General features: G+C 44.5%; 1 protein-coding gene across 4 annotated transcripts; it reads right to left on the bottom strand.

Moving 5' to 3' along the window:
* Positions 1-2,629: 2,629 nt before the first annotated feature.
* syt3 (synaptotagmin III) lies at positions 2,630-27,835 on the bottom strand. Of its 4 annotated transcripts, none has more exons than XM_061700614.1 (14): positions 27,580-27,835; positions 24,868-24,986; positions 23,625-23,965; positions 19,245-19,646; positions 19,036-19,074; positions 17,907-18,015; positions 16,386-16,562; positions 12,403-12,529; positions 9,825-10,043; positions 8,024-8,144; positions 6,685-6,856; positions 6,471-6,600; positions 6,204-6,300; positions 2,630-5,608 (listed from the first exon to the last, which is right to left on the bottom strand). In XM_061700614.1, the coding sequence occupies exons 3-13, from the start codon at positions 23,773-23,775 to the stop codon at positions 6,208-6,210; spliced, it is 1,740 nt and encodes a 579-aa protein (XP_061556598.1). In that variant the 5' UTR covers positions 23,776-23,965; positions 24,868-24,986; positions 27,580-27,835; the 3' UTR covers positions 2,630-5,608; positions 6,204-6,207. The 4 variants fall into 4 exon arrangements, with proteins under 4 accessions (XP_061556598.1, XP_061556599.1, XP_061556600.1 ...); XM_061700615.1 differs by lacking the exon at positions 27,580-27,835 and adding an exon at positions 26,497-26,755; XM_061700616.1 differs by lacking the exon at positions 24,868-24,986.

Here is a 27,835-nt window from a genome sequence, read left to right on the forward strand (position 1 = left end):
TGTTACGTAATTGGCAAAGCGCCGCGTGTCCATCACGCCGTGATTCATTGCTCTTGTTATTCTAACGAGCGACATTAGCATGAGCAGCTGCTAGCTGCTGAACTTGTCGGCATCTTAAGCCGTGCAGCGCGATGTATAAACGCCTCGCACCACGGCCCCCCCACCCCCAAGACTATCACACCACCACCACCTCCTCTCCCTCGCTCGATTCTCTCAGCTCACTGAACTGAGTCAAATGTCTTTCCCACTAAATTATTTTTTTTCTCTTCTGCACAGTGGGAACGTTGCCATGGAGACACGAACCCCCCTCGCCCCCTCCCCTCCCTCTTTTCTTCTCGAGCTGGTGCCATCTAGAGAGGCATCATGCCCAGTGCCCATTTTAGCAATACTCAGAAGAGACTCTTCAACCTTTACATGCATGATGCAGATGATGTAATATTGTTGATGTCATAGACGTAAATGGCTAAAAGGGGATATTTGTTATTGGGATTAAACAAATAAAATAAAATTACACAACGTATCGGTATTTGTATCTAAAAAAAAAAAAAAAATAGCTCAAAAAGTCATCGGTATCGTATGTAATTAAAATTTTCTGGTATCGCCCATCACTATTTCACACACTGAGAAGCGACGCGTTCAGTGGCACTTGGAAATCTCAGTCCTCAGCACAACTCAGCTTTTGTACTGTACTACACATATATATATTCTATTCCTTGTAATGTGTTTTGATGAATTTTCGTTTTTCAGCTAGAATATGTTTATTTTACCACAACTAGTGGGAGGCGGATCGATCCAAATATCGATAGTATTGATACCAAGTCCGTATCAGTATCGGGTGGATACTAGCGTGGTTAGATCCATACGGTAGTATCAGTTTCGCTGTTGTATGTGCCGCTGGGATTTTCGTCAAACGGGCGACGGCCAGGTCGCCGGACTCGTCGCTTCTGTTTTTTAATGCGCTCAATAAAACAAAAAGAAAACCTGTAACTAAAAACCTTTGTTTTGCACAGGGTGGCTTCTTTTTTTTTTTTTTTTTTAAAAGGCTTAGGGAATTGTTTAGTTGTTCACATCTTATTTATTATATTTCCACCAGTTGTTTGTTCTTTTTTTTCTTTTTTCAATCACAGAAAAGAAGTGCAGTGAAGGGGAGAAATGTTGTTTTATTTTGGGATTGGATTCCCTGAACACACATTGTCCTTGAAAAAGAATTGGTTTTAAATGTTGAATAATATTTGCTGTGGAGGGATAATTTTGAACAACTTGTTTATTTAAGTAAAAAAAAATTTAAAACAAATAAACGGTTCCGGCATAAAGGGGATACAGATCCTCCTTTCTGCTTGACCTAAAAAAATAAAAAATAAAAGGATGTAGTAGTGTAAAGCATGCCGCCACTGGACTCTGGAGCAGCGGAGACGCATTCTCTGGAGTGACAACTCACGCGTCTCCATCTGGCAATCTAATGGACAAGTCCGGGTTTGGTGGTTGCCAGGAGAGTGGTACTTGTCTGACTGCATTGTGCCAAGTGTAAAGATTGGTGGAAGGGGATTATGGTGCGGGATTGGAGCTGGCCCCTTCCTATTACAACATAACCGTGCACCAGTGCACAAATCAAGGTCCATAAAGACATGGGTGACAGACTCTGGTGTGGATGAATTTAACTGGTCTGCACATAATCCTGACTTCAAACCGATAGGACACCTCTGGGATGAATTAGAACCTTCTCGTCCAATATCAGCGCGTGACCTCACAGATGCGATTCTGGAAGAAGGGGCAAAAATGACCATAAACAAACTCCTAAACCTTGTGGACAGCCTTCCCAGAAGAGTTGAAGCTGCTATAGCGGCAAAGGGTCAACTGACATCATATTGAACCCTATTGATTAGGAATGGGTTGTCACTTAATATGTGAGTCAAGGCAGGTGAGTGACTACTTTTGGCAATGTAGTGTACATATAAATAAATATCGTAATAACGGTGAATTATCAGCCATATAAATACGATTTAAGAAAATCTGCAATGCACTGAATCCACAATAGGTGAATGTAGTGGGGGATTACTTTACATGAAAAATGCAGAAATATTATGCAAAAAAAAAAAAAAAAAACCATCTGCAACTTACCGTAAGGTGTTTTCTCAAGTTAGAAGTGGGCTGAAATATCAGAGTTTGGGCTGTCACAATTGAAGAGCTGCATGATGAAGCTGTTGTTTTTGAAGGCTGTAAAGTAAACTATGAGTCGTTTTGATCGCCTCGCGAAGGCCTACCTGCACAGTCATGTGACCGCCTCGCGTCGTCTGATGGGTGGAGTCAAATGAGACTCGTGATCACGTTGAATTGGCGCAATGTCGCCCGACGCGGAAGTCCACAAACGGAGTAAAAGTATCGATCCTTCCTCACATAAATACTCAAGTAAAAGTAAGAAGTGTGGTGCATTTAAAGTACTCTGACAAGTACAGTTTATCGAAAATGTTACTTCAGTAAATGTAACGGAGTAAATGTAGCGCATTACTACCCACCTCTGCAGATGTGTCTTCTTCTTCTTTGTTGTTTTTGTCTATTGTTAGCCTAAGCATCCTAAACATTGTACACACGTGTTGAAAAAAGCCATAGACACCAGCGGGCTGCATGATACATAGCTTTTATTTCCAACGGCATTGCTTCACTCTTCCCGGACTGAAACAATCACTCCCCGGCTTTAAAAAAAAAAAAAAAAAAAAGCATACTTGTGAATAAACCCTTTTTATTTCAAAAAAATAAATAAATAATCCAAATTGTTCAATATTAATCTTAATTCTGACACAGAGAGAAAACACACATTTGCCCCGCGTATCATTATTATCGTTGTGGTCATTAGTTGTATTAGTAACGAGTTCATAATTTTTAAAATTGTATTTTATTTTATTATTTTATTTTTTTTTAGCTCCGAGCGTCACTTATGTCATTTTGCGTCGGGTTGACATCATTCGTGTTAATTGAGAAGCATGCAGAGCTCCGTGGCGACCATTCACAACACCACAGGGCAGCCTGGGTGGGAGCCAAGATGGTGGGACTGAGTCATGAAAAAGATGGAGGAGGGAGGGAAGGTTAAAATGAGGTGGCAGCAATGGTGGATAAGTGCTGACAAGAGAGAGAGGGTGAGAGTCACGGAGCCTTGGGACCACTGGATCCATAACTTTTCCACTCAGACAAAGCGGATCCATAATGTACAAGTCACAGGACGCACACTCACATACAGACATCCGTTTAATTCCCCAGATGAACGCTCGAATCAAAAAAGCCGACTTTTTCGTTGTATTGTTTTGAAGTGTTTTTTGTTTTTGTTTGTTGCCGTCACCCGGGTTCTCGTACAGCACACTGAATAGCGAAGCACGTCAGAGTTACACGACACTGGGAGCAAGAGGGTGGGAGGCCGCGAGGGCTGAGTGACATGGACGAATGCATGAGAAACAGCGGCTTTACACAGACTGCAAGATCAGTCGGTCGAGTAGTTTTACTGCATTTTACTTCTCCCGTGGCATGAAATCGATTCCATCAGTAGCTATAAAATAATACTGTATGGCTCTGCAGTTCAATTTGAGGGGTTCACATATTATTGGGATGTGGGGGGAGGGGGTTTGCTTCTTCTTCGAGGATGTACAATTAATCAAAGCGCCTCCTTGGTGATGGTCTTCAAACATTGAAGGTAATGACTGAAAACGCGCAAAAAGACGACGCGACAGCCCCGGCTGGCGCGGCCACTTTTGGATTGTCTCGTTATCATGGGATGGAAAAGCTCTGTGACCACCTGGGTGGGATATATTGAAGCCGGCAGAGAGTTGAAGCAAATAGATTTTCGCAGCCCGAACATGCAAGGGATGTGCGGTATAGGCAGAAGAAAGATGCGCCACGAAGTCACCGTCATTCCACTGGTATTGGATTGACAGCTGAGCAGGAGGTGGTTTCAGCGCATTCGAGGGCCACGGCATTTGTTTTTTTTAATCATTCAAATTTTGCACGGTTGTTAAAAACAATCGTCTCTATGGTGTGCCAAATTTACAAGACATTTATTTTCTTTTACAGGGACTCAATTCTAGGAGTACCTATATAGTGCAACTAGGTGGCGGTGTGCTTTTACAAACAATTAACTTGATGGTGTTCTGTCAGGCTGTTCTGCTTTAGTGGATTTTCGTTTTAGTTCACCGTGGTAAATTTGGCCCACTTGATGAAGAGGTCTGTCCCAAAACCTTTGCTCCGACAAGATGGACACTATCATCTCACAAAGTTGTCCCACAGACACAAAGTTGCTGATAACAAGTGAAGTCAATTTAACCGTCTGCGCTTTGCTGGCCAGCCCCATCAGTCCTGAATCTACGGGATTTATGTGGCAAAATGTCGCCTTGACAAATCTTTACAGGCATCTTTCTAACATTGGGTCACACCAAGTTTCGGATTTCTGTACACATCCGTGGTCCATGTTTTTGGTGGAGTTAAACTCGTAGCCCCTAACCCGAGCTCTAGCCCCAACCCAAACCCTAACCTATGGAGTTTATGTGAGTCAACATTTTCTCGGTGGCGTCAAACCAGTCTTAACCCGGACTCCAATCCTAACCCTCAAGCCGTAACCCAAATTGTGATTTCATTGACATTGCAGTCCGAGTAAACGTCCGTGTTCGTATATCTGGATATTGTGCGCACAACAACATGGATCCTTGTGACAATGTGAGACAGGGCTCGTGAAAGTCTTGTGGGCGGGGGGGGGGGCAAAGTCAGAAGGGGATAAGGAGTTGAGGGGGTGGGTCATGAGCACAGAAGGTCACTTGGACACACAGGCATACATATACAAAACAAACACACCCACGAACACGGAAACACACGGATGAAAGCAACACAGATGTGTCACATGTATGACTTGATTCTAAAGCTCATGATTGGGAAAATCAAAAGAAAAGTCCTATTTTTATTTGGGATGCATCCACCAGGGAAATGTCCAACAGTTTTTTGGGGCGTCCCTCGTATTCTTGGTACAAAACGGCACAACGTTCCATCCTGGGAATGGTAAAAGAAGATGCCATGAGGACAACGGGATGCGTGAGGAAGACGGACGCAAGGTAACATGCTCAGGCCACAGTCAGTCACTCCTCTGATATCGATGAAGACCACGTTGGTCCTCCTTCCTTTGGGGAGCAGGGTCAGTTGCATTGGACTCAGGGAAGGCCCGGAGAATCCAGCAAGTCCGGCTACCTTGTGTGATATGGTATGTCTTCTTTTCTGAAAGTCTGTACAAGAGGTTTGGTCCCACTCCAGGTGACCGCGTGAGAATGGCTTTGGTTTTTTTTTGGTTTTTTTTAAATTGATGTGTGTGTTTTTTGTTTTTTTTTAAAGAGTTTATCACATCACACGCCTCCTAGATCAACAACTACATGTCAACTACGCACCTACAGCAAACTAACTGTGTGTTAGTGTGTTTGTCTCCGCTGTTGCGTGGTTGTTGTTTTTTTTTCCCGTCGACGGATTGAGCAGAGGCACAAAACCGTCGACTATGTCTGCTTGTCTCTCTTTGATGGAAAAAGACGGATTCACAGATGAGAGGAGAGAAAAAGGAAAAGTCTGGAGGTGGAGCGACTGCGTGGACCTGCGGAAAAAGAGGAAATAATAAGGAACTAGGCCAGTGACAGCAGGCGTTTGTACTGGGGAGGGGAGAGAAAAGGCTTTGAGGCATTGCGTAAGACGTTTTCGAGAGCGCCCACATCTGACAGACTCATTGCACGCGAGGTTTTACACACTCGAGCCCAAACGTTTAACACCAACGCGTACTGTAGCACTAACACTCACCCAACCCCAACGGAACCCCGAACCCAAAACCATCGCCCTAACCAAAGTATCAGCCCTCGCCCTCTGACTTAACGCTGATGCTGACTCTAATTTTTTTCAACCCAAGTCTAACCCTAACCTACAACCCAAACTCAAGTCGTAGCCCCAATCCAAATCCCTACACTGAACCTTCACCTAACCCGAACCTTAACTCCAACCCCAAAACCAAACAGTTACAGTCCATGTCAACTTGTTGTCCTTGTTATGCCACGCGGCAAGTGTCCACCCAATAACATGGCTGTTTGGGATGCCCTTGCATAAGGCACGTAACACGAATTCATTTGCATGCCTCCTCCAAACAAAGGATGCCAGTCAATAAAACAAATAGACAGCACAGATGCACAAAAGGTACTGACCCATTTAATCGGAGTGAGGACTGTCCACCACGATGTGTGGCTTAGAGGAGGGTGACGCTTCGCCCTTCGTCGACACAAATGTACCGATTGCTTTTTCCTGCCCAGAGAAATAAATAAATCAATACAAACTTAGGGTAATGGAAGCGGTAGGTTAGGCAAGTGAGGGTTAATGCCAAGGCGTTAGCTTAGGTTTTGGGGGTAGGCTTAGGCTTGGTAAGGTCATAGCATCACTTCAAACGCCACGCCAAACAAATGTGCGCACGTTACCTCCACCAGCTGATGCCAGTGCTCTATTGGCTTGCGTGGATTGGCCAACATGGCAGTCCAGTGGTCCCTCCCCGGGCCATCGGCGTCGCTGCCAACGCGGCACATCCCTATCACTTCGTTATGACCGATACTGAAAGAAAAAAAAAAAAAAAAAAAAACAGACGTCACAACGGCTCATGCTGGGCGGGCCCGCCGGCTGCACGACGAGGCTCACCAGTCGTAGTCCATCACAGCGATGACGATGGACACGCTCTCGATATTCTCATTTGGAATGTCGAACACCAGCGCCTCGTTGTAGGTGGGATTCAGCGTGTTCTTCTTGATGGAGGTCTTCCTCTTCTTCAGCCTGCGACCGTCGCAGATCAGTGAGGCCTTTACGTAAGGGTCTGAAGGGAAGAGCAGAATACAGACGTTCCGTGAATTAGACCGGACCGAAATGTAAAAAGCAGCAGGTTGATTCGCTTTGTTATTCATTCAGCACGCCGCCCTGGGAAACGCACATGCCCACGCCGTTGTCTTTTTTTTTTTTTTTTTTTTTTCCCACACTCTGTTTCCCGAGCGTCTGTCTTGCACTGTTGGGATCGCACTGGCGATAATAGTTGCTATCTCGTTTATTCCGGGAGGGCAACGCTGCCAACACTAACGCCACTTCCGCCGCCACCGTTGTTGCTCCCCAAGTGGCGAGTAATAAAACAGCTGTCAGTCAAAGATGGCGGTCAACAGGTGCACCTTTTGTTCGAGAAAGCTGGAAGCCTTAGAGAAGCAAAAGTAGACCTGACCTTTCAAGAACAGAGTCAGGCTCCTCTGGGCCCAAAACCAGACCAGGACCACCTCTTATAAAGAAAACCAGTCAGGTCTCATCGAGTCCTGGTCAAGTTCTTTATCAGAGAAAACCAAATAGTTCCAAGTACTCCTTTATCTGAGAAATTGGTCGGATACTGTGTCGTCCTTTACCCACCAAACTCACGAGATTCACATTAGTCCTTGACCAGGGCCAGTCAATCGCAGGGCACATGTAAACAACCATTCACACTCACATTCACACCTACACACAGTTTAGAGTCTTCAATCAACCTACCAGTTATGTTTTTGGGATGTGGGAGGAAACTGGAGAAAACCCACGCAGGCTCGGGGAGTACATGTAAACTCCACACAAGAGAGGCCGGATTTGAACCCGGGTCCTCAGAACTGTGAGGCAAACGTAGTAACCAGTCGACCGCGCAAGTTAATCCTTTGCCCAAGAAACTAGCTACCACCCAAGAAAAACAGTCAGGTCCACGTAACCATTTTTAGTCAGCTTTGTCATTTTTGTTCCATTTTAGTCTTTTATCTGTCTTTTCATCTGACAAACCTTTAGGTCTAGGTCAGTCCTTTCGCTGAGAAATCAGTCAGGTCCACATTAGTCCTTTTAGATCTATGCTAATGCTTTACCCGAGAAACCAGTCAGGTCCATGGTCTGGTCTTTTACCAGAGAAAACCAAGTAGTCCTTACCCCAAGAAATCAGTCAAGTCCATTGCAGTCCTTTTAGATCTATGCTAATGCTTTACTTTACCCGAGAAACCAGTCAGGTCCATGGCCTTCAGGTTTGTAGCCTTGATGACGGTGGCCGTGAGTCGGCCAGCAGTGGGCAGGTAGCACAGCGAGAAGTTGAGCTCCCCAAGGTCGGCCTTCTCCTGTGGATTCAGATAAAAACAGAAGTCAAAGGAGTGTAGTGGTGGCGGGTGACAGGAAGAAGGTGGTTAGTAGATTTCGAGGGGGCTGGGTGACGTGTCACTGTAAATAATCTGTCCTTGCCAACCGCAGGCGACGACTCTGTTGTGTTTTTCAGGCATCGCATCCATTTAGGATCAATATTTCCTCCGCGAGACTGAAATTGTTTAATAAATCAGACATTCATGAGTTGTCTTGTTGCATGAATAATTCATTTGTAATGGACTCTAGCCGTCTTTTTCTTCATCTGCACGCAGCACGCATCTGTCACTGATCAGTTGGCCAATGAGACGCACAGCAGCATGCACGTTGCTCGTCAAAAGTAACTTCGAAGGACCACACCAGAACAGCGCACAGTTGAGGGCTCAATGACTTAACGTCAACAGCGGATCAATAGTCAATATGTGAGCGTGAAATGTGCATTTTTAAAACACGCAAGTGGACTCGCATTGCGAAAGACGAGCTGTTAAAGAGACGATTTTATTGATCAGGCCCTGTGTCGGGAGTGCTCAGCCCTGAAATGGTTGTTTGATATGGTCGAATTCGAGTTTAACCAGTGCAATGTCAACATAAAGTGGTCAGTCAGGTCCTTGTAAATCTTTTAGTTCTACGTTTGTTTTGGGTCTATGTATGTCCTTTACCTGTCAAGTCCCCAATGAGTCCTTTTAGTGCTCTTAAGGCCAATTCATACTTTCCGTGCCTGCATGTCCACAAGGTGTGCATTGGTCCATGTGACGTCAATATTGTCATCTGCCCCTGCGCGGGAGGGTCTGCGTGGACCCTTCTGCAGTCAACTGCGTGCAGCCCAATGTGTTTGTGACTGCGCAGACTGAACGCAGCGACCACGCATGCCCCAGGGCAATGAAAAAAAAAACAGCAAAGGCACTTGCGTCACCTTGCGCAGAGGCAGTCCTGGACCAAATGGTGCCCTGTGCGAGGGACAACAATTTGTCAGGTTCGGATTAGTTCTTTTAGGTCTCCATATGTCAGATCTATGTTCCTTTACGTGAGAAACCAGTCATGTCCAAGTTAGTCCTTTACCTTAGAAACCAGTCAGTTTCAAGTTAGTCCTTTTCGGTCTATGTTACTCAAGTCAATTTTATCTATTTAGTTTACTGAGTGCTCTTGGATCTTTACCTGGAAGTCAGTTCCATATTATTATTATTATTATTATTTTTTTTTTTACCTGAGAAACCTTCTGGTCCTTGTTTGTCCTTTACTTGAGAAACCAAAAATGTCTATGTTAGTTCTTTACCTGAGAAACCAGGCCGTTCCACGTTAGCCCTGTTAGGTCTACATTAGTCTGCCTAGGTTTATGTAAGTTCTTTACCGAAGAAACTGGTCAAATCCACGTAAATCCTTTTAAGTCTACATTAGTCCTTTATTCGAGATACCGGTCGGGACCGAATCACCACTCTGAGGTGGTCTTATTTGGATTTGGAAATGTGAACACAAAGTGGTCCAAGTTGAGTTTGCCTTAGACATAGCCTTGTAATGGAGCAGAACCAAAATCGTGTTACTTTTCAAGACAAATGGCAAGAAACTGACCTTAGTAATGTGAACGCAAAGAGAACTGAATTGGGTTTTGGTTGCTTTGCCTTTGGTCGGAGTTGGTAAGAATTTGACTAATGGTGGTGACTCACTGCCGTGCCCTCCACGATGTCCCTCCACACTGGTTTGTCTCCACTGCCCTCACTGAAGTCCAGCAGGTTGTCCACCACCACTTGTCCAATCAGGTCGTGGCGGGAGAAACGGTCAAAGTCATAGACGGAGAAGTGAAGCTTGCGGGAGTGGAGCTCGTTCAGGGGCACACCGAACTGGAACGTCTCGTTGAACACAGGGTTCAGCGTCTTTCTGTGAACCTGCAGGAACACAAGGAAGTCAAGTTAGAACGGTGCTCCTTTTGTTGCTGCTTTTTGTGCTCTCTTATCTCTTTGCTTAACGTGATGTTCCAAAAGGTGCGGTCTTTTTTTTAAATGACTTTTGGAGCTCTTTTCTCCTTGTCCATTTCCCGACAGGTGTTGTTTCTGTTTGCGCTCTTCTTTCTCGTTCCGATTTATCCGGTTCCTCAACCAGGTGTCGACAATTCATGCTGTTGTCTTTGGTTATTAGTTTTTGCTCTCTTTTTGGTTATTACTTTTTGCTATTTTCCCCTTGTTTATCACCCAGTCCCCTCAGCAAGTTGCTGTCTTTTACTGCTGATTTCTCTCTTCTTTTTCCCCCCAGCAGGTCCCCCGACTATATTAGAACAGGCGTTGTTGTGCTTTGTGATTACTCATTGATCTCTTATTTTTCCAATTGTTTATCACCTGTTTCCCCAATTGGGTATCGTCTTTTGTGACCACTTTCTGTGGCCTCTTTTATCTGTTTATCACCCGATTGCCCCAACAGATTGCCCAAGGTGTTGTCGTTGTCCTTTTCCTTTATTTCAGCACTCTCTTTTCTCCTTGCTTATCATCAGGTTACCCAAACAGTTTCCGACAAGTGTAGTTCCCTTGTGTTGTTCCTTTTTGCTCTCTCGTTTCTCCTAATTAATCTTTCCAGTTTCCAACAGGTGATATTGTCTTTTGCCAACCACTTCTCAGCAGGTCTTTGTTGTCTTTTACGCTCCCTCTGGGTATCACCTACTTCCCCTACCAGTTTCCAAGCGTTATTGTCTCTTTTATTGCTTTTTTTGTGTGTTCTCGTTTCTCATTGTTTGTCCTAGCAGGTGTTGCTGATGCCGTTATTGTTGTTGTCTTTGGTCATTTCGTTTTCTCTTTTCTATTCTATTCCGTCTCAAACCTTGAACGATCTCTCCGAAGGCATCCGAAGGCTTCGCGCGTTTCATTCCCACAAATCCGGCCCACCAACCGGCATTTCGGGGAATTGGCCGAAAATAAAAGGGCCCACACGTACTACACTATTGGCACTCCGCTTGATTAATTGCGAGGTCGTACCCACCGAAACGTCCTTGAGAAAGTAGATTCACCTTTATGTTCTGCCACAGAGCGCAAAATTTAATTTCTCCCGCTTTCCTGCAGGGAGCAAGAATCTAATTGACCTTTGTTTAAAATGTCATTTTCTGCCTCACAAAAAACTATGCGATTTCCTGTTTGTGCCACAGACATCAAAGACGCTAAAACGAGCACATTGATGTCTTTGTTTGCTGCACTTTGCTGATTCGCTGCAGGAATCGAAGCGTTGGATGAACTAACAAAGACCACGACAATGTGCTCGTTTCTCATGCTTGCTCAGAGGATCTGTCACTCTCGCTTACTGTTAGCGCCCCATCGTCTCCTGTTAGCGGTGCAAGCTAACGGGAAGCCGATTGGAGCGGGCGGCGATGAGACAGCGGGGCTCAATGAGGGCCTGATTCCATGAGACTCAGTTGCTTCAACACATATAGTAGGCACTACGCAACATAACCTATATTCCGGAGAACAAAATTCTTGTTTTCACTGTCCAGAGCTGCCCATTACTGCAACAAACTCGTTGAGCCTGGAGCCATTGCTTCAAGATATACAGTAGTGACTTCACAATATAACCTTGTTGATTCTAACAAATCCCTGTTTTGATGTTTACAGCAGCCTGTTCAAGCAGGAAACTCGTCGGGCCTGATTCCACTATCCTCCGTTGCTTCGACACAGCGACGACACAAGATAACCTAGATTCCACGAAGCTAAATTCCCGTTTCAAGGTCTGCATCAGCCCATTTAGACAGCAGCCTCGTTTGACCTGAATCTATTATAGTTGGTTGCTTCAATACACAGCAGCAACACACGATAATCTTGGTCATCCTAACACGTCCCACATAACGTGTCGCTATTTCTACAGCAGCCCGTTCATGCAGCAAACTCGTTCGGCCTGGAGCCATTATCCTCCTTTGCTTCAAGACGTAGCGACTGCGCACAAGAATCTTGTTGATGCTACCAAATGGTCTACAGCAGCCTGTCAAGGCAACGGGTCTGACTCATTAGCCATAATCCCTGAAGACATGCAAAACAGTAATGACACAACATAACCTGAAATTCCATAAAACGTAATTCCCTTTTCCATGTCTACAGCAGCGTGTCTAGGCAGCAAACCTAGTAAGGCCTGAATCCATCATCCTACATTGCTTGAAGACAGTGATTACGCCAGATAACCTTGTTGATGCTACCAAATCCATATGACAGAATCCCTTTTTTGACCATCTGCAGTCGCCCGATGAGGTAGCAAACCTCGGTCAGGTAAGCCTACCTTGGTCTGGAACTTCTTCTTGCGGTCGGGAAGTAGGTAGATCTTGACGTAAGGGTCGGAGAAGCCATTGGCGTCCTTGGCTGGCAGATCCAACGCCTTGAGGATCTTCACCACCAGCTGCTCCGTGCTGACACACGGACAGACACACAAACATACCCGTTTAGGCTAATACGCCAGACATGCTCGGCCCACACACACCTGGACTGGCTGTGTACACAAATAACAAGGTGGGAGGTTGCATGTCTCTGGAGCAACCGTGGACCAGAATAGCACTACACCGGCGTGTGTGCGTGTGTCGCTACGCTGCGTATTTGATTAGCAGGCGGCCACTAATCAGACCCGATGAGGCGGCGTCTGCGCTTGTTAGCCGGCGTGTCGCCGCATCATTAGCCGCCCGCCGTGCACTTTGGGCTGACACGCCAACCAAGCGAACGAGCGGTCGATCGGCACACACGTGTTCACCTCCGTTAAAACACTTCGAAGCAGTCGCATGGAATCATGGTGGAAGTGATTTAAATGACATTGGCTTGCAGTGTGAGTGAAGAAATCCTGGAGCAATTCTGTTTATCTGTCTGCCGGGATCACCGCAGAGCAACCGGTACAGAGTTTAATCGAATGAAAAATGTTAATGAATGGTTTCATTTAAATGAATCGCTGACTTGTACGCCTGAAAAGAAATCTTGTTGTTGTTTTTAGAGACGAGAAAAGGTTTACAGAAAAAGAATCGTATAATTTGGAAAAATATCTTATTTTTAAAGAATAAGTTCATATTTTTCCCAAGACATAAATTACATTATTTTCAAATATGAAGCTGGGTTTTCCTTTTTCTAAACACGTAATAATATATTTTTTAAAAATCATTATTTTTGAAGAAATGTTATTTTGATTGAAAAAAATATTTTGGATTTAATAAAAGATGGGAATTTGTTTTTTTTTTTTTAAATTGTCTAATTTTTTAGCAAATAATTCTATATTTTTTGTTTAAACGTATATATTTGAGAAAAATGTCAATAATTTAGTTAGAAAAAGCTTGCAGTCTTATATTTTCAACAATCAAACCATTTTCAAAAATACATGTACATGCTCCCCGCAACGTGAGGTGACACAGGGACTGCCAAGACTAACGTATAAACAGCCAGTCTAAATGCTTGACCTGTGAGAGTAGAGAGTCCGGACCGGACGCGTTAAACGCTCACGTTTTCAACTTTAGTCCAACACACAATGTTCCATTTCCATTTTCGTACGCCTATTTTCTTCTTTGTACCATTATGAATGTTATTTTATTTCTTTAGTGAGATCCCCTTTGAGTGTTTCCCTCTAGATCCCTTGTAGATGTCATAAAATACACCAAAAATTCCAGTCTTGGTTGTGTTTTGCGTGTGGGCTGAGTTTAAGTAGGCCTCTATCAACTGGAACTCGTATTTCAAAAAATGTAGCAACGTTCAGATTCTGAGACTGAGAAAACAGGTTCCTCGTCACTTTCCCTAAATTTTATACATATAAAAAGTGACGTGGTGCCCCTTTACAAGACAAATTAGTTTGATTTTAACGATTAAAGCGTAAATTGGACTAACCCGGAAGTGAACGCAGGCGTTTACCTTCCTTCGTATCTTTTTCCAAATTAATTGTATTTTCATTTCAACCAACATACGCTACATACATAAAAGTCTTTTCAAGAAAAAATAAAAATTAAAAAAATCCCTAGAATTTGAAATGGGCATTTTTAGGAAGAAAAAACATCTAATGAGGTCTCTTTTCTTTCATAAAATATTTGTATTTTTAAATTGTATTTCTAAAGATTGCATGTACAGGGGTACCTTGGCTTATGAGTGACCTGACTTCCAATTTTTTTTGTCGTGAATCGTGAACAAAACTTTGAGTTGCGAGGTTAAAAGCATTAGACTTTTTGGTTGATTTCCCAAAGAAAAAGAAAAAAACGCAAAAAGTGAAAAAAATGGTTCAAAAACAAGGCCAAGTGTTTGCTTCAAGTTGTTTATTGTGGTCAGTTGAGGTTTTACAATCAAAGTTTAATTGTTCACATTCCATTTAATTACATTATTAATCATATCAAAATGAAATAAATACTGTATAGTGCTATTGTTCGTATAAATTTTCTTTTTTTTTTTTTTTTTTACACATTTGAGTGCTGTCAGGTGCCTGTCACAACCACGTGCGGCACTATAACACCACTTTAGCCAATCAAAAACCGGAAGAAAGTCATTTGTGGAAAAGGCCCGAGGACAACACTGGTGAGCGGAAGGAAATGATTCATAATTATGTGGACAAAATGCTAAAAAAAATAAAACAATAGTTGTGTTTTTGTGGACGTAGTCTTGATGTAACAAAATATTTAGTGTTGTGCTGCCTTAGAGGATAGATACTGCGATGTGGAAGTATTCTGCATCCCATTGAGAGCTGTGCCTAATATTTTGGTAGCCTTCTACCGGGCGGAGAGCCTGCGAGCTATTAGTCCTCTCAGGATGATGCAGTGCCACTGACAAAGTGGACGGTTTTTCGAAAACAAGCTCACGTGCTCCGCGGGACATTCGGGCCGCTAGCTGGCCGGCGGCGGCGGCGGCGACGCGTTGAAGCATTGCAACGGCGCCGCAAAGTGCTGATGGTCAGAAAAGTCAAAGGCGGCACGTGAATTATAAATGCTGAGCCGCTTGAAAGCACAACAACACACGCACAGGCACACATTCACGCATGGCGGGAATGAGTCCGGCGGCGGTTGGATTGGCCTCATGATAAAAAGCATTCATACGGCCCATTTATGAGGGCGCAATATGATTTATGGTGTGATGCTCCTCACACTGTCGCCTCATTAACTGGAGACAAGGCACAGTGAGTGTGTTAGCATGTGTGTTAGCATGTTGCTCACGCACGATAAAACCGACGGATATTGCCGGCGTCACAACAACAGAGTCAATATTTCTCGTGTTCCTCCGGGAAACAAAGATTCAATCGGCAGGCCCATTAAAAGCCGACACACGGTCGGTGCGGGAGTAGCAGATAGGTCGTCTTATCTTTTTTTTTTTTTTTTTTTTTTAAAAAAAAGGTATTTTACCTCCAAATAAATTGGGATTGAGAAATGTTTTTTTTTTGTTGTTGTTGTTTTTCAAGATTTGTCCTTATTTTCAAATTGTATTTTGCGAGAAAAATGTTTGGGGGAGAAATGTTTTGTATTTTGGAAGAAAAATATGATATAAGAAATGTTTAAAAAAATTTTAGGTAAAAAAAAGCTGTTATTGTTGATCTTTTTTGCTAAGAACATTTTTCATTTTTAAAGAAATTTGAAACTTTGAATTTGGACTTTTTAATTTTTCAAGAAAAAACTGCATTTTGGGAGTTTCAAGAAAATTAGGCATTTTTATTTTTTAAAAAAAATAATAAGTAAAGGTGTATTTTTGGAGAAATGTTTTTTATTTTCCAAGAAAATCAAATATTTTTCAAGAATTTATTTTAAGGAATGTTTTTTTGGACATCCAATATGGACTCCAATACATTCAATAATAGTTCTATTTTCTTAGGGAAAGTTAAGCTATTTTCTCAGGAACAATACCCATTTTTTAAGATTTTAGTCTCCACAGAAGAGAAAGAACATGGAAAAACACTAAAAATTAAGTTTGATTATTTTTATTTTTGCATTAGCTTGAGCATGCAGGTGTGCCTAATGTTATGTCCAGTACGAGGATCCCAGCATCACCGCCGGACGGTTGTGTGTCTTTTGCTACATTTTGTGTCGTAGGATGATTGCGTGTTTTTGTGCAGACAATGACGACAACTGTGAGAGGCGAACGCAACCTTGGAGACGTTTTGGGAGGATTTGAGGCTGTTTTGAAGGCGGTGAGCAAGCATAAAGTCAATAAAGGCTTAGCACAGATGCTGAGTCAGCAAATTCCCACCGACTTGGCCTGGCTGCGCGTGCGTGCGTACGTGCGTGTGGGCGTGTGTATTAGGCCGCGCGCGCGATTGTCACTCACTTGAAGGCGTAACGCAGCAGGAAGCTGATCTTGCCGCAGGCTTCGCCCTGCTTGCCGTCGCCCGGGTCGCCTTTGGGCCGGTACAGCTCGGGTTTGATTTGCCCGATGCTGGTCACCTGCTCCTTCTCCTCGCCGTGGAAGTCGGGACTGGACAGCTGGTGAGTCATGGGCTTGGGCCTGAAAACACACCACGGACACACAACGGAGTATCAAGTCAAGCAGCGCCAAAGCATCTTCTTCCACTGTTAATATAGCCCGACACTTATTACAGCAGCCCGGCCTTATTACAAACGATTTTCCAAAGCCTCCAAACACAGTAAAACCCGCTTGCAATAAAAACTAAATATGTGGATATGTGCACTTAAAGCTTTTATAAGGCATGGAATCATATTTGATCATGAAACTCGAGACTAAATGCTTGAAAGAAAGTCGGAATCCTGCAGGAATAAAGTCGTATTTAAAAAAACAACAACAGCAAATGTATATTTTTGGAAAAATAAATCACAAAATATGAAAATAAGCTTCTTTTTCCTATTAAAATACACAGCAATGGAAGGGTTTTCTTTCATTTTTCTTTTTTTGTTGGTATTTCATACACTGTGAAAAAATTCCCTCTCACTTTGTTTTCTTTTTTTTAGAAAATAAGACTTTTTAAAAATATATAATTTTACAAAGCCACAATTTAACTATTTATTTTTCCTTTGAGAATAAAATGCACAACCTAACAAGAATAAAGTCAGATGATTTTTTTTTCCCAATAAATATTTTCTTTGTAAAATTATTTATCTGAAAAAAAAAAAAAAACAACTTTAATTATGGGTGAAAAAAAATCCAATTTGTTTTGAATAAAAGTTGTAACTGTCCTAGAATAAAGTTTTATTTTTAGGAAAAAAGTTGTAAAACGTAATCATTTTTTATTTAAATTTTATTTTAAAATGTAAAAAAAAGGCTTTAAAAACAGAATGTCTTTTACTTTCAAGAATAAAATCTAATTTTACCAGAGAATTTTACCAAAGTCATAATCCTGCAAATAAAAGTTGCGTTTCTACAATAAATATCTTTATTGTAACAAAAATGACACTTATGAGAAAAAAAATCTTTCATTGTATAAAAAATCTCATTCATTTAGAATTAAAGTTGCAATCGTCCAAGAATAAAGTTTTCATTTTAAGAGGAAAAAAGTAAAACAAAATATATATATATATTTTTTTAATATTATTAAAAGAATATACAATATGAGTATTTTCTTCCTTTCTTTTCTTACTCTCTTTATTTCTTTTAGTTTGTTATTTAAAAAAAAAAATATATATATATATATATATATATAAATATATTTATATGATTCACCAACAGCAAAAGAAGGGCCATTTGTGTGAAATGGGTTGGCCTTTTTTTTTGCGCTCCATTTCGTAACGGATGCTGACTCGGCCATGAATCTTTATGACGTCATAAAATAATATCAATCGAGGAGTTCATTGGTGATGTCATTGACGGTTTTCCTGCAACTGGAGGCTAACTGACCGGGCCGTGACCTGCTGCTGGGAGACGGCGTTGGGCAGGTCCTTGTGGGGGTGGGCGCCCCCCTCCGAGTTGGGGACGTCCGGAGACGTTTGGCTCAGCTTCAGGGTCCCTGAAGGTTCCGGTTGAGAAAAAAAAAGGGGTTAAAAAAAAAAAAAAAAACACATAAGTAGAAGAAACCAAGCAGCATTAATTACTTCCAGTACGAGCAGGGAATATCATACAGGAAGGCCGATATTCGATCACAGAACCTCAAAACCGTAAGGCAGACGGACAAACCACTCATCTTCTGACTGAGAGTGACGTTGGTTATGTCCACTGGGAGTCATCGATGCCATCGATCGAACGTACCAAACCCGTTTTAAATGTTGGCATAAATACAAGCGGGTCGCCATGGAGACACCACACCAAAACATCCCGATTGGATATCTTTTCAGCGGGCCAGTCGGAGCATCGTGCGGAGGCCCCCCGCCCCCACCCCCACATAACACTAATGACAGCAGTGCGGTGTGGACTATTTATAGCACACGCACGCTTTATACAGCTCGGTAATGTACACCGAAAGGACAATTTATTAGGGACAGCACACTCCACACGCAAAGTGTTTTCGCTTCGTTATTTTTTTTTTTTAGAACCTCGCCTTAAAAGCGTACCAGGAAAATGTGATGTGTGACAGTTACATTAAATGCAACAAATCACATGAGCGACTCGCTGTGGTGACCTCTGACAGGAATATAGACGAAGGAATAAATACTGTGCCGCCTTCAAGAAAAACATTCCAAAAAAAATGTTACTTTTACAACAACAACACATTTTTTTTTTTTTTTTTTTTTTTTTTAGAAAAAAACCGAATAAAGAGATGGGGCGGCACGGTGAACGACCGGTTAGCACATCTGCCTCACAGTTCTGAGGACCCGAGTTCATAGCCGGCCTCGCCTGTGTGGAGTTTGCATGTTCTCCCCGTGCCTGCTTGGAATTTCTCCAGGTCCTCCGGTTTCCTCCCACATCCCAAAAACATGCGTGATAGGTCGACTGAAGACTAAATTGCCCGTAGGTGTGAATGTGAGTGCCAATGGTTGTTTGTGCCCTGCGATTGGCTGGCGACCCATCCAGGGTGTAGCCCACCTCTCACCCGAAGGTAGCTGGGACAGGCTCCAGCGCTCCCGCGACCCTTGTGAGGATAAGCGGTACAGAGAATGGATGGATGGAAAATAGAGATGGAAAATAATCAACAAAAAAAGATTGTTTTGTTTATTATTAGTTCTTCGTTTTCACCTTTTCCTCAACAAGAAATCTCCCTTGAATTTTAGCTAAAAAATTGGTGTCGAGTGCAGGTCTCACCAGCGTTGTTCGGGTACGAGTCCATGTCCAGGTAGGAGTGCTCCTGGGTCTCATGCGGGCCGCCCACCACGCCGCCAACGCCGCCACCGCCGTCACCCCTCTCCAGCCCCACCAGGTCGGAGAAGTGCGGGTGGTGCTGCCCCTGCTGGCCCAGCGACGGGTAGAGCGATGACGAAGACTGGCCCTCCTTCCTCTGCAGCAGCGGCGGCAAGAAGGAGGAGCCCGGCGCGCCGCCCAGGCCTCCCATGCTGCCCGGCAGCAACCCCGACGTCAGGCTCAGGCCACCGCCCTCTTTGTCCCGCCAGGGCAGCCAGCACAGCTTCCATGACACAAAGAGCGACACCGACAGCAGCACGATGCCGCAGAACGTCACGATCACCGACAGTAGGCTCACCGAAATCTCTGAAAATGACCACACGGACGATTTTAGTGAAACAAGACCTATGCCAAGGCGCTACAATATGGCATCATGTCATTGACACGTCCCCCAGTAAGGGCTTCATTCTCTTCCCGCACACCACCCCACTGATAAACCGGGTAACTAACGACCTAGATGATGAGCGCAGTCATTACAGTTTATATACGAAGTCACCAACATACTAACAGACAACAAATGGGCTAAATAAATAACAAAAAAAACAAACCAGCTGACAAGTTCAAATTGACGCATTAACAACGAAGTAACACGATCCCGAATGAATTTAATTTAACAAGCAACAGACCATCCAGCCGACCGACCGGACTTCGAACTCCGAACCCCAATTCCAATGAAGTTGGGACGTTGTGTAAAATGTAAACAAAAACAGAACACAATGATTTTTAAATCCTTTTTAACATCTATTCAGTTGAATACACTACAAAGACATGTTATTTTTGAATTGAATGTTTCTGATAAATACGATATTGATGATATTTGTTTTGCACATATTCACCCATTTTGAATTTGATGCCTCCAACACGTTCCAAAACAGCTGGGACAGGAGCATGTTTACGACTCTGTTAAATCACCTTTGCTTTTACCAACACTCAACAAGTGTTCGGGAACGAAGAACGCTAATTGTGGAAGCTTTGTCGGTGGAATTCTTTCCCATTCTTGCTTGATGTACAACGTCAATTGCTCAACAGTTCGCGGTGTCATGTACTGTCCTGCAGTTCCATTATAGTAGCCTTGAGGGCTCTTTGCGTCCTCTCTCCCCTCTTTGTTTTCAGCACATGTCTCCAATCAGCCTCATCACCGCCGGTATTTAAGCCTGCCTGCTTTGCCATGGAGGACGTTAGTGACAAACGCGACCTTGGATCGTTCGGTGGGATAACTACGGTTGTAGGTTGAAGACTCGGGAGCAATTGAGGAGAAATCGGCTACATGCACCTAGGTCCCCGGAGTAGGGCTCGGGCGGGGGGGACATGAGGTTCTTTGTACGGGAGACGGGGTGGCTCGGAGGCTGCGGGCTCGGAAGGAGTGCTTACTGGGGAGTGGTCGGATTGCATGTTCGGCGAAAGGAGGGAGATTTGTTGCGTGAGGGACTGTAGAGATTCCATGAGTTCTTGAAGAGTTTTGAAGTAAGTAAGTTGCGTAGTGTCGCCAAAGATGGACGAAAATGACAAAAACAAAGACAATATTAGAGAGGTATCCTGATCGTGTCAAGCCTCGTAGCCGCACAAGTGTGCACACACCCTTTAAATGACGGTGTTCAGAATTCACCAATCACATTTAAACTCATGTTTTAGGAGTCAGCACACACCTGACACCACTTTAAATACCCCCGATTAACCCCAACTCAAGTTCAGGTGTTTTAGTAGGCTTTTATTTTTGCTTTCAAGCAGAAGCCTGAAGGTTTCGTGCTAACACTGGCTGCTATTTGGGACTGTTCAGAATTCCCTCCCCAGTTCCACCGGAAGAAAAACAGCCCTCAAGCATGATCCTGTGAATTCCTGATTGTCTGGGCGAAATCACGTGACTCAAGTTATCTAACTCATTCGAAAATGCTTCTTTCTCAAGGTCATATTTTCTTAGGTCGAGTACGTTCAATCACTCAACGACGGAATCGGGAGCCGAAAAAGTGTCTGGAAAACGCTGGCTGGTCGCTGGCAGTTTTCCCATGATGCGCTCTGCCTGCCCACCCGCCCGCCCGGCCTCCCTCCTGTGAATTATTCATCAGTCTCTGTATGTCATTAATCAGCACTTGTTCCTCAGTGATAGGACTGCAAAGAAGGGGGGATGGGAGGAGATTCAGGAGGGCTTTTTCAGATTCCTTCGCCTCGCTTAGCCCCAAGAAAGGGGAACTGGCGTGCAAAAGGGAGGTGGAGTGGGCGGTGGTCCCGGGGATCCACCTTTCCACCTCGGGGGACACAAATGAATACCGTTAGAGAAAAACAGAATAAACAGAGGGACACGGAGAAGGTTATTGCCGAGTGCATCCGTTCCTGCTTTTCATTCGTCCCGAGGAAGTCGATGCGAGCGCGCGTGAAGGAGAGACGGGTAAAAACAAGATGGCGATGATTTAGGGCCGAGGCCAGTGAAGGCGATGAGAAAGCTTCATGTATTGATTGGGGGGGGGGGGGGGGGGAAGAGGAAGGAGAAAGGGGGGAAAATTGAAGTAGTGGGCGACACAGAAAGTGTCGCTAATGCTCGGATGTGAGTAAAAAAAGTGCGTCGCCACTGTCGGGATGTGCCACCTTCCTGTGACACCAAAAAAACATCAACACAAACCCACCCATCCATCCATCCATCCATCCATCCCTCCATCCAGCCATCCATCCATCCATCCAGCCATTTTCTGGACTGCTTGTCCTCACCAGGGTCGCGGGCTAACACAAACCCCTCGTTTGGAAAGAATTACACACATTGTGACGTCATACAAGGATGAATCGTCAAAGAAAAATGTATCCTAAAAGCAAAACAAAAAAAGCAAAAGACAAAACTGTTGAAGACAAAAACAATCATCAAATACAAGAACAAAGCTTGCAACAATCATCAAAATCACAAAAACAAAAAAATAATCATCATCACAGATAAAAAAACAATGGAATAATAAGACACAAATAACCAGACCAAAACAATCACAATCAGACAAACACAATCAAAGACAGAAAAAAAAAAAGAGAAATCTCAGACCAAATCTGAGACGTAGAATACTCTGCTGGACCAAATTGAAACTCTCGAGACTTGTTCCACTTGGAGTATTCGGTTCTATGCCGAGGGACTTCAACTGGACACCACCGAACAGTGCTTGGGTTTTAAAATGTTGATTTGTTGTTGTTGTTTTTTGTCGTGTTATTTGAAACATACCGTAGCACCTTAACTCTCACTGTCTATATTGTCTATTTTGTCGCTTCCTTGTAACTGTTCTCATGACATGCTGCTGACCTCTTGGCCAGGTCACTCTTGTGATGGGTTTTACCTGGTTAAAACAGGTTCAATACATACAACAAATATATCCAAGACCAAATTGAAAGACCAAAATAAACCACAAACCATCATCAAAGACAAAAAAAACAAAAAAATGCAGCACGGTGGTGAGTTGGTTGCGGCGGGGCGGGGGTTGTCTCTGTCGCGACGCTGCTCTGACACTTCCTGTCAATCACATCCATTTGCAACTGCTCTGGGAGTGTGTGCGCGTCAAAGACTCCCCCCCCCCCCCCTCGCTTCCCGTCCCTCAGAGACCACCGCCTTGGGCCGCGCTGTGACATTTTCTTCGCAAATCTCGCAAAGCGGCGACCGATTCGGGCCAATCGACACGGCAGCGGTGCTAATCTGCAAAAGAGCGCACGGCTCTGGAGCGAGCAACGGCGCGCGCCGAGTCCATCGGAGCGAACAATCAAAGAGCTTTCATAGCGAGACTCTTTGGGGGCTCATAAAACAAATGAGATGCGCCTATGAATATTTCATGCGCGAGCATGTTTACGCATCTTTTTAATGACAGACGCGCTTGGCACTCGACGCAGATAATACTGAACAAACATTGAATGGCAATGAGTTGCGCAAGTACATCAAATCCTCGTTTCCACCGAGTAAGGCGGTTCGGTTCGGTTCGGTTCGGTCGGATATGAATTCCTAAAACGTCAGAAATATGGTGTTTCACTTTTTAGGTGTTTTTCGTTGAAATGAGTTGTCCAGGCACATCGAATTCTACGTTTCTTCCAAGTACGGCGGGAGGAAAAAGTAAGTAAACCCTTTTGAATGTATAGTTTCCATCGAGTAGCCCGGTTCGGTTCTGTTTGCTACGGTACAGATTTCTCAGTGTATTCCTTCTAAAGAGTCTTAAAATATCAGACAAATAACATCCCACATTTCAGCACTTTTCCATGTTGGTTACGGTTGCGCTACTAGAATAAATCTGTAAAATTCCGTTTGGTACGGTTCTGTGCTTTTCTTCTTACCTGCGTCCAGCTGTCTGTTGCGGCCCCTGAGCAGGTAGCTGAACTCCTGACAGAGTTCGCTCTGGCTGTACCCGCGGGGCGAGTTTAAGCACAGCTCCTCCACCAGCATCAGTGCCTTCTTGCACAGGTCTTCATCCCAGTCACCCGACATCCTCCAATCCGCATCGCACTCTCGCCCGCGCTCGGCCAATCGCAGCGCAGCACCTCAGCCCACTGCCCGCCCCCTCCCTGTCCGGAAGTTGAGCAGAGAAGAGGCTCTGCCCAGGAATGTCAGGGCCGGATCACGCGGACCGAAATGACGGGCCCATGAAGGAGCGATGGACCCCGCCGATTCACTTCGACTGCAAAAACAAAATCAACAACGAAGAACGTCACATATCTGTGCGCCCGCTATAATGTTTGATGCAAAGTTCTACTGGGAAGGTTTTGCAAGGAAGATGTATCAGAAGTTCTATTGAGATGCCTTGCTAGGAAGTTCTACTGGAATGGTCCACATGGAGGTTCTACAAGGATGTTCTTTGGGATGCTAGACTGTGGAATTTTACTAGAAAGTTCTACTGGGATCCTGTACTCAGTTACTTGTACAAGGAAATTCAGTTAGGATGCAGTACTTCAGAGTTTCTCGTAGATCATTGTCTTAGGTTGCTCGAATGTTCTACTGGGACACCGCACTAAGAAATTCTACCAGGAAGTTCCACTGGGAACATTGACTGGAAAGTTGTACTGGGAAATTTGGCTGGAAACTCTGCCTCGGGTATGTAGTAGGGGACTTTTACGAGGAGATTCTACTGGGAATTGCTGTTGGCATGTTGTCCTAGGAAGGTCTCCGACAAAATTCGAACGATATCCTGTACGAGAACGTGCTGATAGGAAGTTCTACTGGGAACAAAGAATTTCAATTGGGATGCTTTACTAGAAGGTTCTCCTGCAGTACTGTGCTGGGAGGTTCTGCAGAAAGTAGAATCTACTGGGATGTTGTATTAAGAAGTTCTCCTGCAATACTGTACTAGGAAGTTCTACTGGTAAATTCTATTGCGATCCTATACGAACAAATTCTACCGGGAAGTTATTCTAGGGTGCTGTACTTGGAAGGTCTACCATAAAGTTCTATTGGGAATTTCTATTGGGATGTTGTATTAGCAAGGTCTACTAGGAAGTCCTATTGAGATCCTGTACTAGGAGCGTCTACCTACTGACAAGTTCGACTCGGATCATGTTCTAGGAAATTGCGTGTGTGTGTAACCTTTAGCATGTCGTCACGTTGCTAAAGAGCAAAATGAGCGCCTTGCTTTTTATTCCTCCGGCTGAAACCTATCAGCCAATCAGCATAGACTTCCTTGAAGGACTCTCTCCTGACATCTCCTAAAAGCACACAAATGAAAGAAACCAATCAGTCTAAAACCAGAAGAGAGTTTAAAACGCCAACACGTTGAGTGAGCATGCTTTATAGCTCTGAGAGAAACTTTTGTTGTTGAACTAATTCTGTCAAAAAAACACAAAAAAAAAACCCCCAAAAAAACAAGCAGACAAAAAAAAAAAAAAAAAAAAAAGCAGGTCAGAGCCAGAAACTCTCGCTTTCGCTCAGCCTGAACGCCTCCGGGGACAACTGCAAAACGACCACACTCACAGGACACTTTATTAGGTGCAGCCCGCACACACTACATTACAGCTTTGTCAAAAAACAACAACAACCTATGCCAAGGATAGCAATGCTCACTTTCGATCATCACTGTCAGGAGGCACGTTTTCACCGAGTAGAATAGTTCACTTCCGTTTGGTGTAGTACACATTTTTTGGCATATTCCTCATAATTGAATCCTGAAAGTTCAGACATCTAACAACCAGTTACACTGTCGAAAATGTAATAGCGGTTGAACTTACTTTCTCAAAGTAATATAACTAATCACACTCGATTAGCTTTTCAGCGCTTTTCTTCATTTTGAACGACTGCGTCAACAGAACCAATCAATCAGAGGCAAAAGAGCGGCAGGAGGTCAGTTCGAGGAGGGACCGGAGTGAACGGGCGATTGGTCGCCGGATGTCATTCGAGGAAACGTTTCTCTCTGAGTGGCAGAGAGAAACGTGGCCGCTAAATTCATGATTATTCGCTCAAAAACAATCAGGTTGATCAGTTTGAACGTGAAATATCCTTGTCTTTGTCGCGAAGTAAAGCAAATGTAAAGTAGTAAGTCAATGAGGACCGTGTAGTCCAGTTTGTAGTCCAGCTACTAATAAAAACGGGCTAACCGACTCGGCCACATCGTGCGCGGGTTTCTGAAGCGGAGCATTTCCGTGGCTGCTGGGTAAAGGAGCCTTTTGGTGCACGCGTGGCAACACGATACCTCCCGCAGACGCTCCATTGACCGGCGCGCCGCTCGGGATCGATACACGCAGCGGGCCGCCCGGTCGCAACCGTGCCGCCGGACAAGGTCGGCGTCACATTATGGCGGACAAAAGGGAAAATCACCAGAAGATAATAGCCGGTCAGATTATGAGGAAATAGATGGAAACAACGGCGGAAATGTTTGAAATGTACATGATGACCTCCAGTGACTCATTAACAAGCTGCGGCTCTCATTTTGAACAACGCCACCCTGCCATGACTCGGCCGTCAAGCCGACGGGCTGCTCGCGTCGCATCGTTGGATTGCAGTTCCCACCGCACAAGGTGGGCGGAGGGGTCCACCAAAGCTATTTAAACACCCACATTTCCCACGGCTGGGAAAGGGGCAAGCGCGACGATGAGGACGATCGGTTTCCCTTGCTCAGAGATTTCAATTAAAGACAAGCAACAAATCCAAACACAAGCAGGAGGCTCATGAGGGATTATTTCCAAAGCGGTCCAATATCTTCATCTGGGATCAATAACTCACATTGGCTATATATGGAATGGCAGAGAGGAGAGGGAAGATCACGATGATGGAATTCCCTTGCTCTGATATTCCGGTGACGACAAATAACATATCCCTACCCGAGCAGAAGGTTTATAAAGGATTATTTCTAGAGTGGCAGGATTGGGGAATCTCTCCTGGCACTATGACTTGGATTCGGGACGGACTGGATTAAGAGTAGGAGGGAAGAAGAGGACAATGGAATTTCCCTGCTCGGAGATTACGATACAGACAAACAACAAATCCCAACCTAACTAAAAGGTTTACGAGGGATTATTTCCACAGTGACGGGATCATGAAATCTCTTTTTTTTTTTGGAGGGGGGGGATTTAGGAAGGGCAGGGTAGCGGTGAGAATTGGGAAGAAACGGTAGACATTCGGATAAAATCCCAATCCGAGCATGAGGATTCTTCTGACACGCCGTACAGCTCTTTGCTTACAAGGCACCGATCACTTCAATTGCGCGTGCGGTTTTGTTTTGTTTTGGGAATTTTCGATTGCTTCTGTCTGGGCCACCTTCCTTCTGGCATTTTCGGTTCACAAACAGGCCGATTGAATACTTCGACGGATGGGAAGTAGAGGTCAGTGCTTGTCTTTTTGTGCTGTGACAAACCGCTCTAGGTCCTATATGTCTATACTACACACACAGGCTGCCATGTTCTGCTGTAACAGGAAGAGCAACCTTTTTTTTTTTTTTTTTTTTAACGCCGCACGGGGCACGCGCACGCGCACACGCGCTATTTGCACGAATCCCATTTGGCGGTCAAGGTAAAGGGGCGTGGCCCCGCGGGAGCTGCGAAAGCAAGGGAGAGGAGACGCTTGACGGGCGCGCGCTCGCACGCAGAAGGCAGGTTGACGTGCGCGCGCGTCACCCGAGAACGTCCGCTGCTGCTCTTAATTTTTTTTTAAATAAAAATACATGTGCAGTCGGCAAACGTTGGCGCATCCTCGCTACGTGCAAAAAAAAAAAAAAAAAAAAGCAACATGAACGCCGTGCGCGCTACACGTAGAACACGAGATGTGCGCGCGCACGTTGCGTGACGTATGGAGTGCGCGCGTGCCTACCGTCGAACGTGCACGGATCTCGCCGCTTGCCGCCGTCGCGTCGGGTGAGAAATGCGGGCGAGAGCAAAGAACGGGCGCCCGGCAGCTTCCCCACCTCGCTCGCGTCCTCTCACGCTCGCTGACGAGGATGCGGAGAAATGGAGCAAACGATGGCAGCCCTCCCGCTCGCTCGAATATTCCTCACCCTCCTCCTCCTCATCCTCCTCATCCTCATCCTCCTCCTCCTCCTTCCTTGCTGGATGCTTGCTCTCAGCTT

The sequence above is a fragment of the Phycodurus eques genome, chromosome 16, assembly GCF_024500275.1.
Source record: "Phycodurus eques isolate BA_2022a chromosome 16, UOR_Pequ_1.1, whole genome shotgun sequence".
Taxonomy (NCBI): Eukaryota; Metazoa; Chordata; class Actinopteri; order Syngnathiformes; family Syngnathidae; genus Phycodurus; species Phycodurus eques.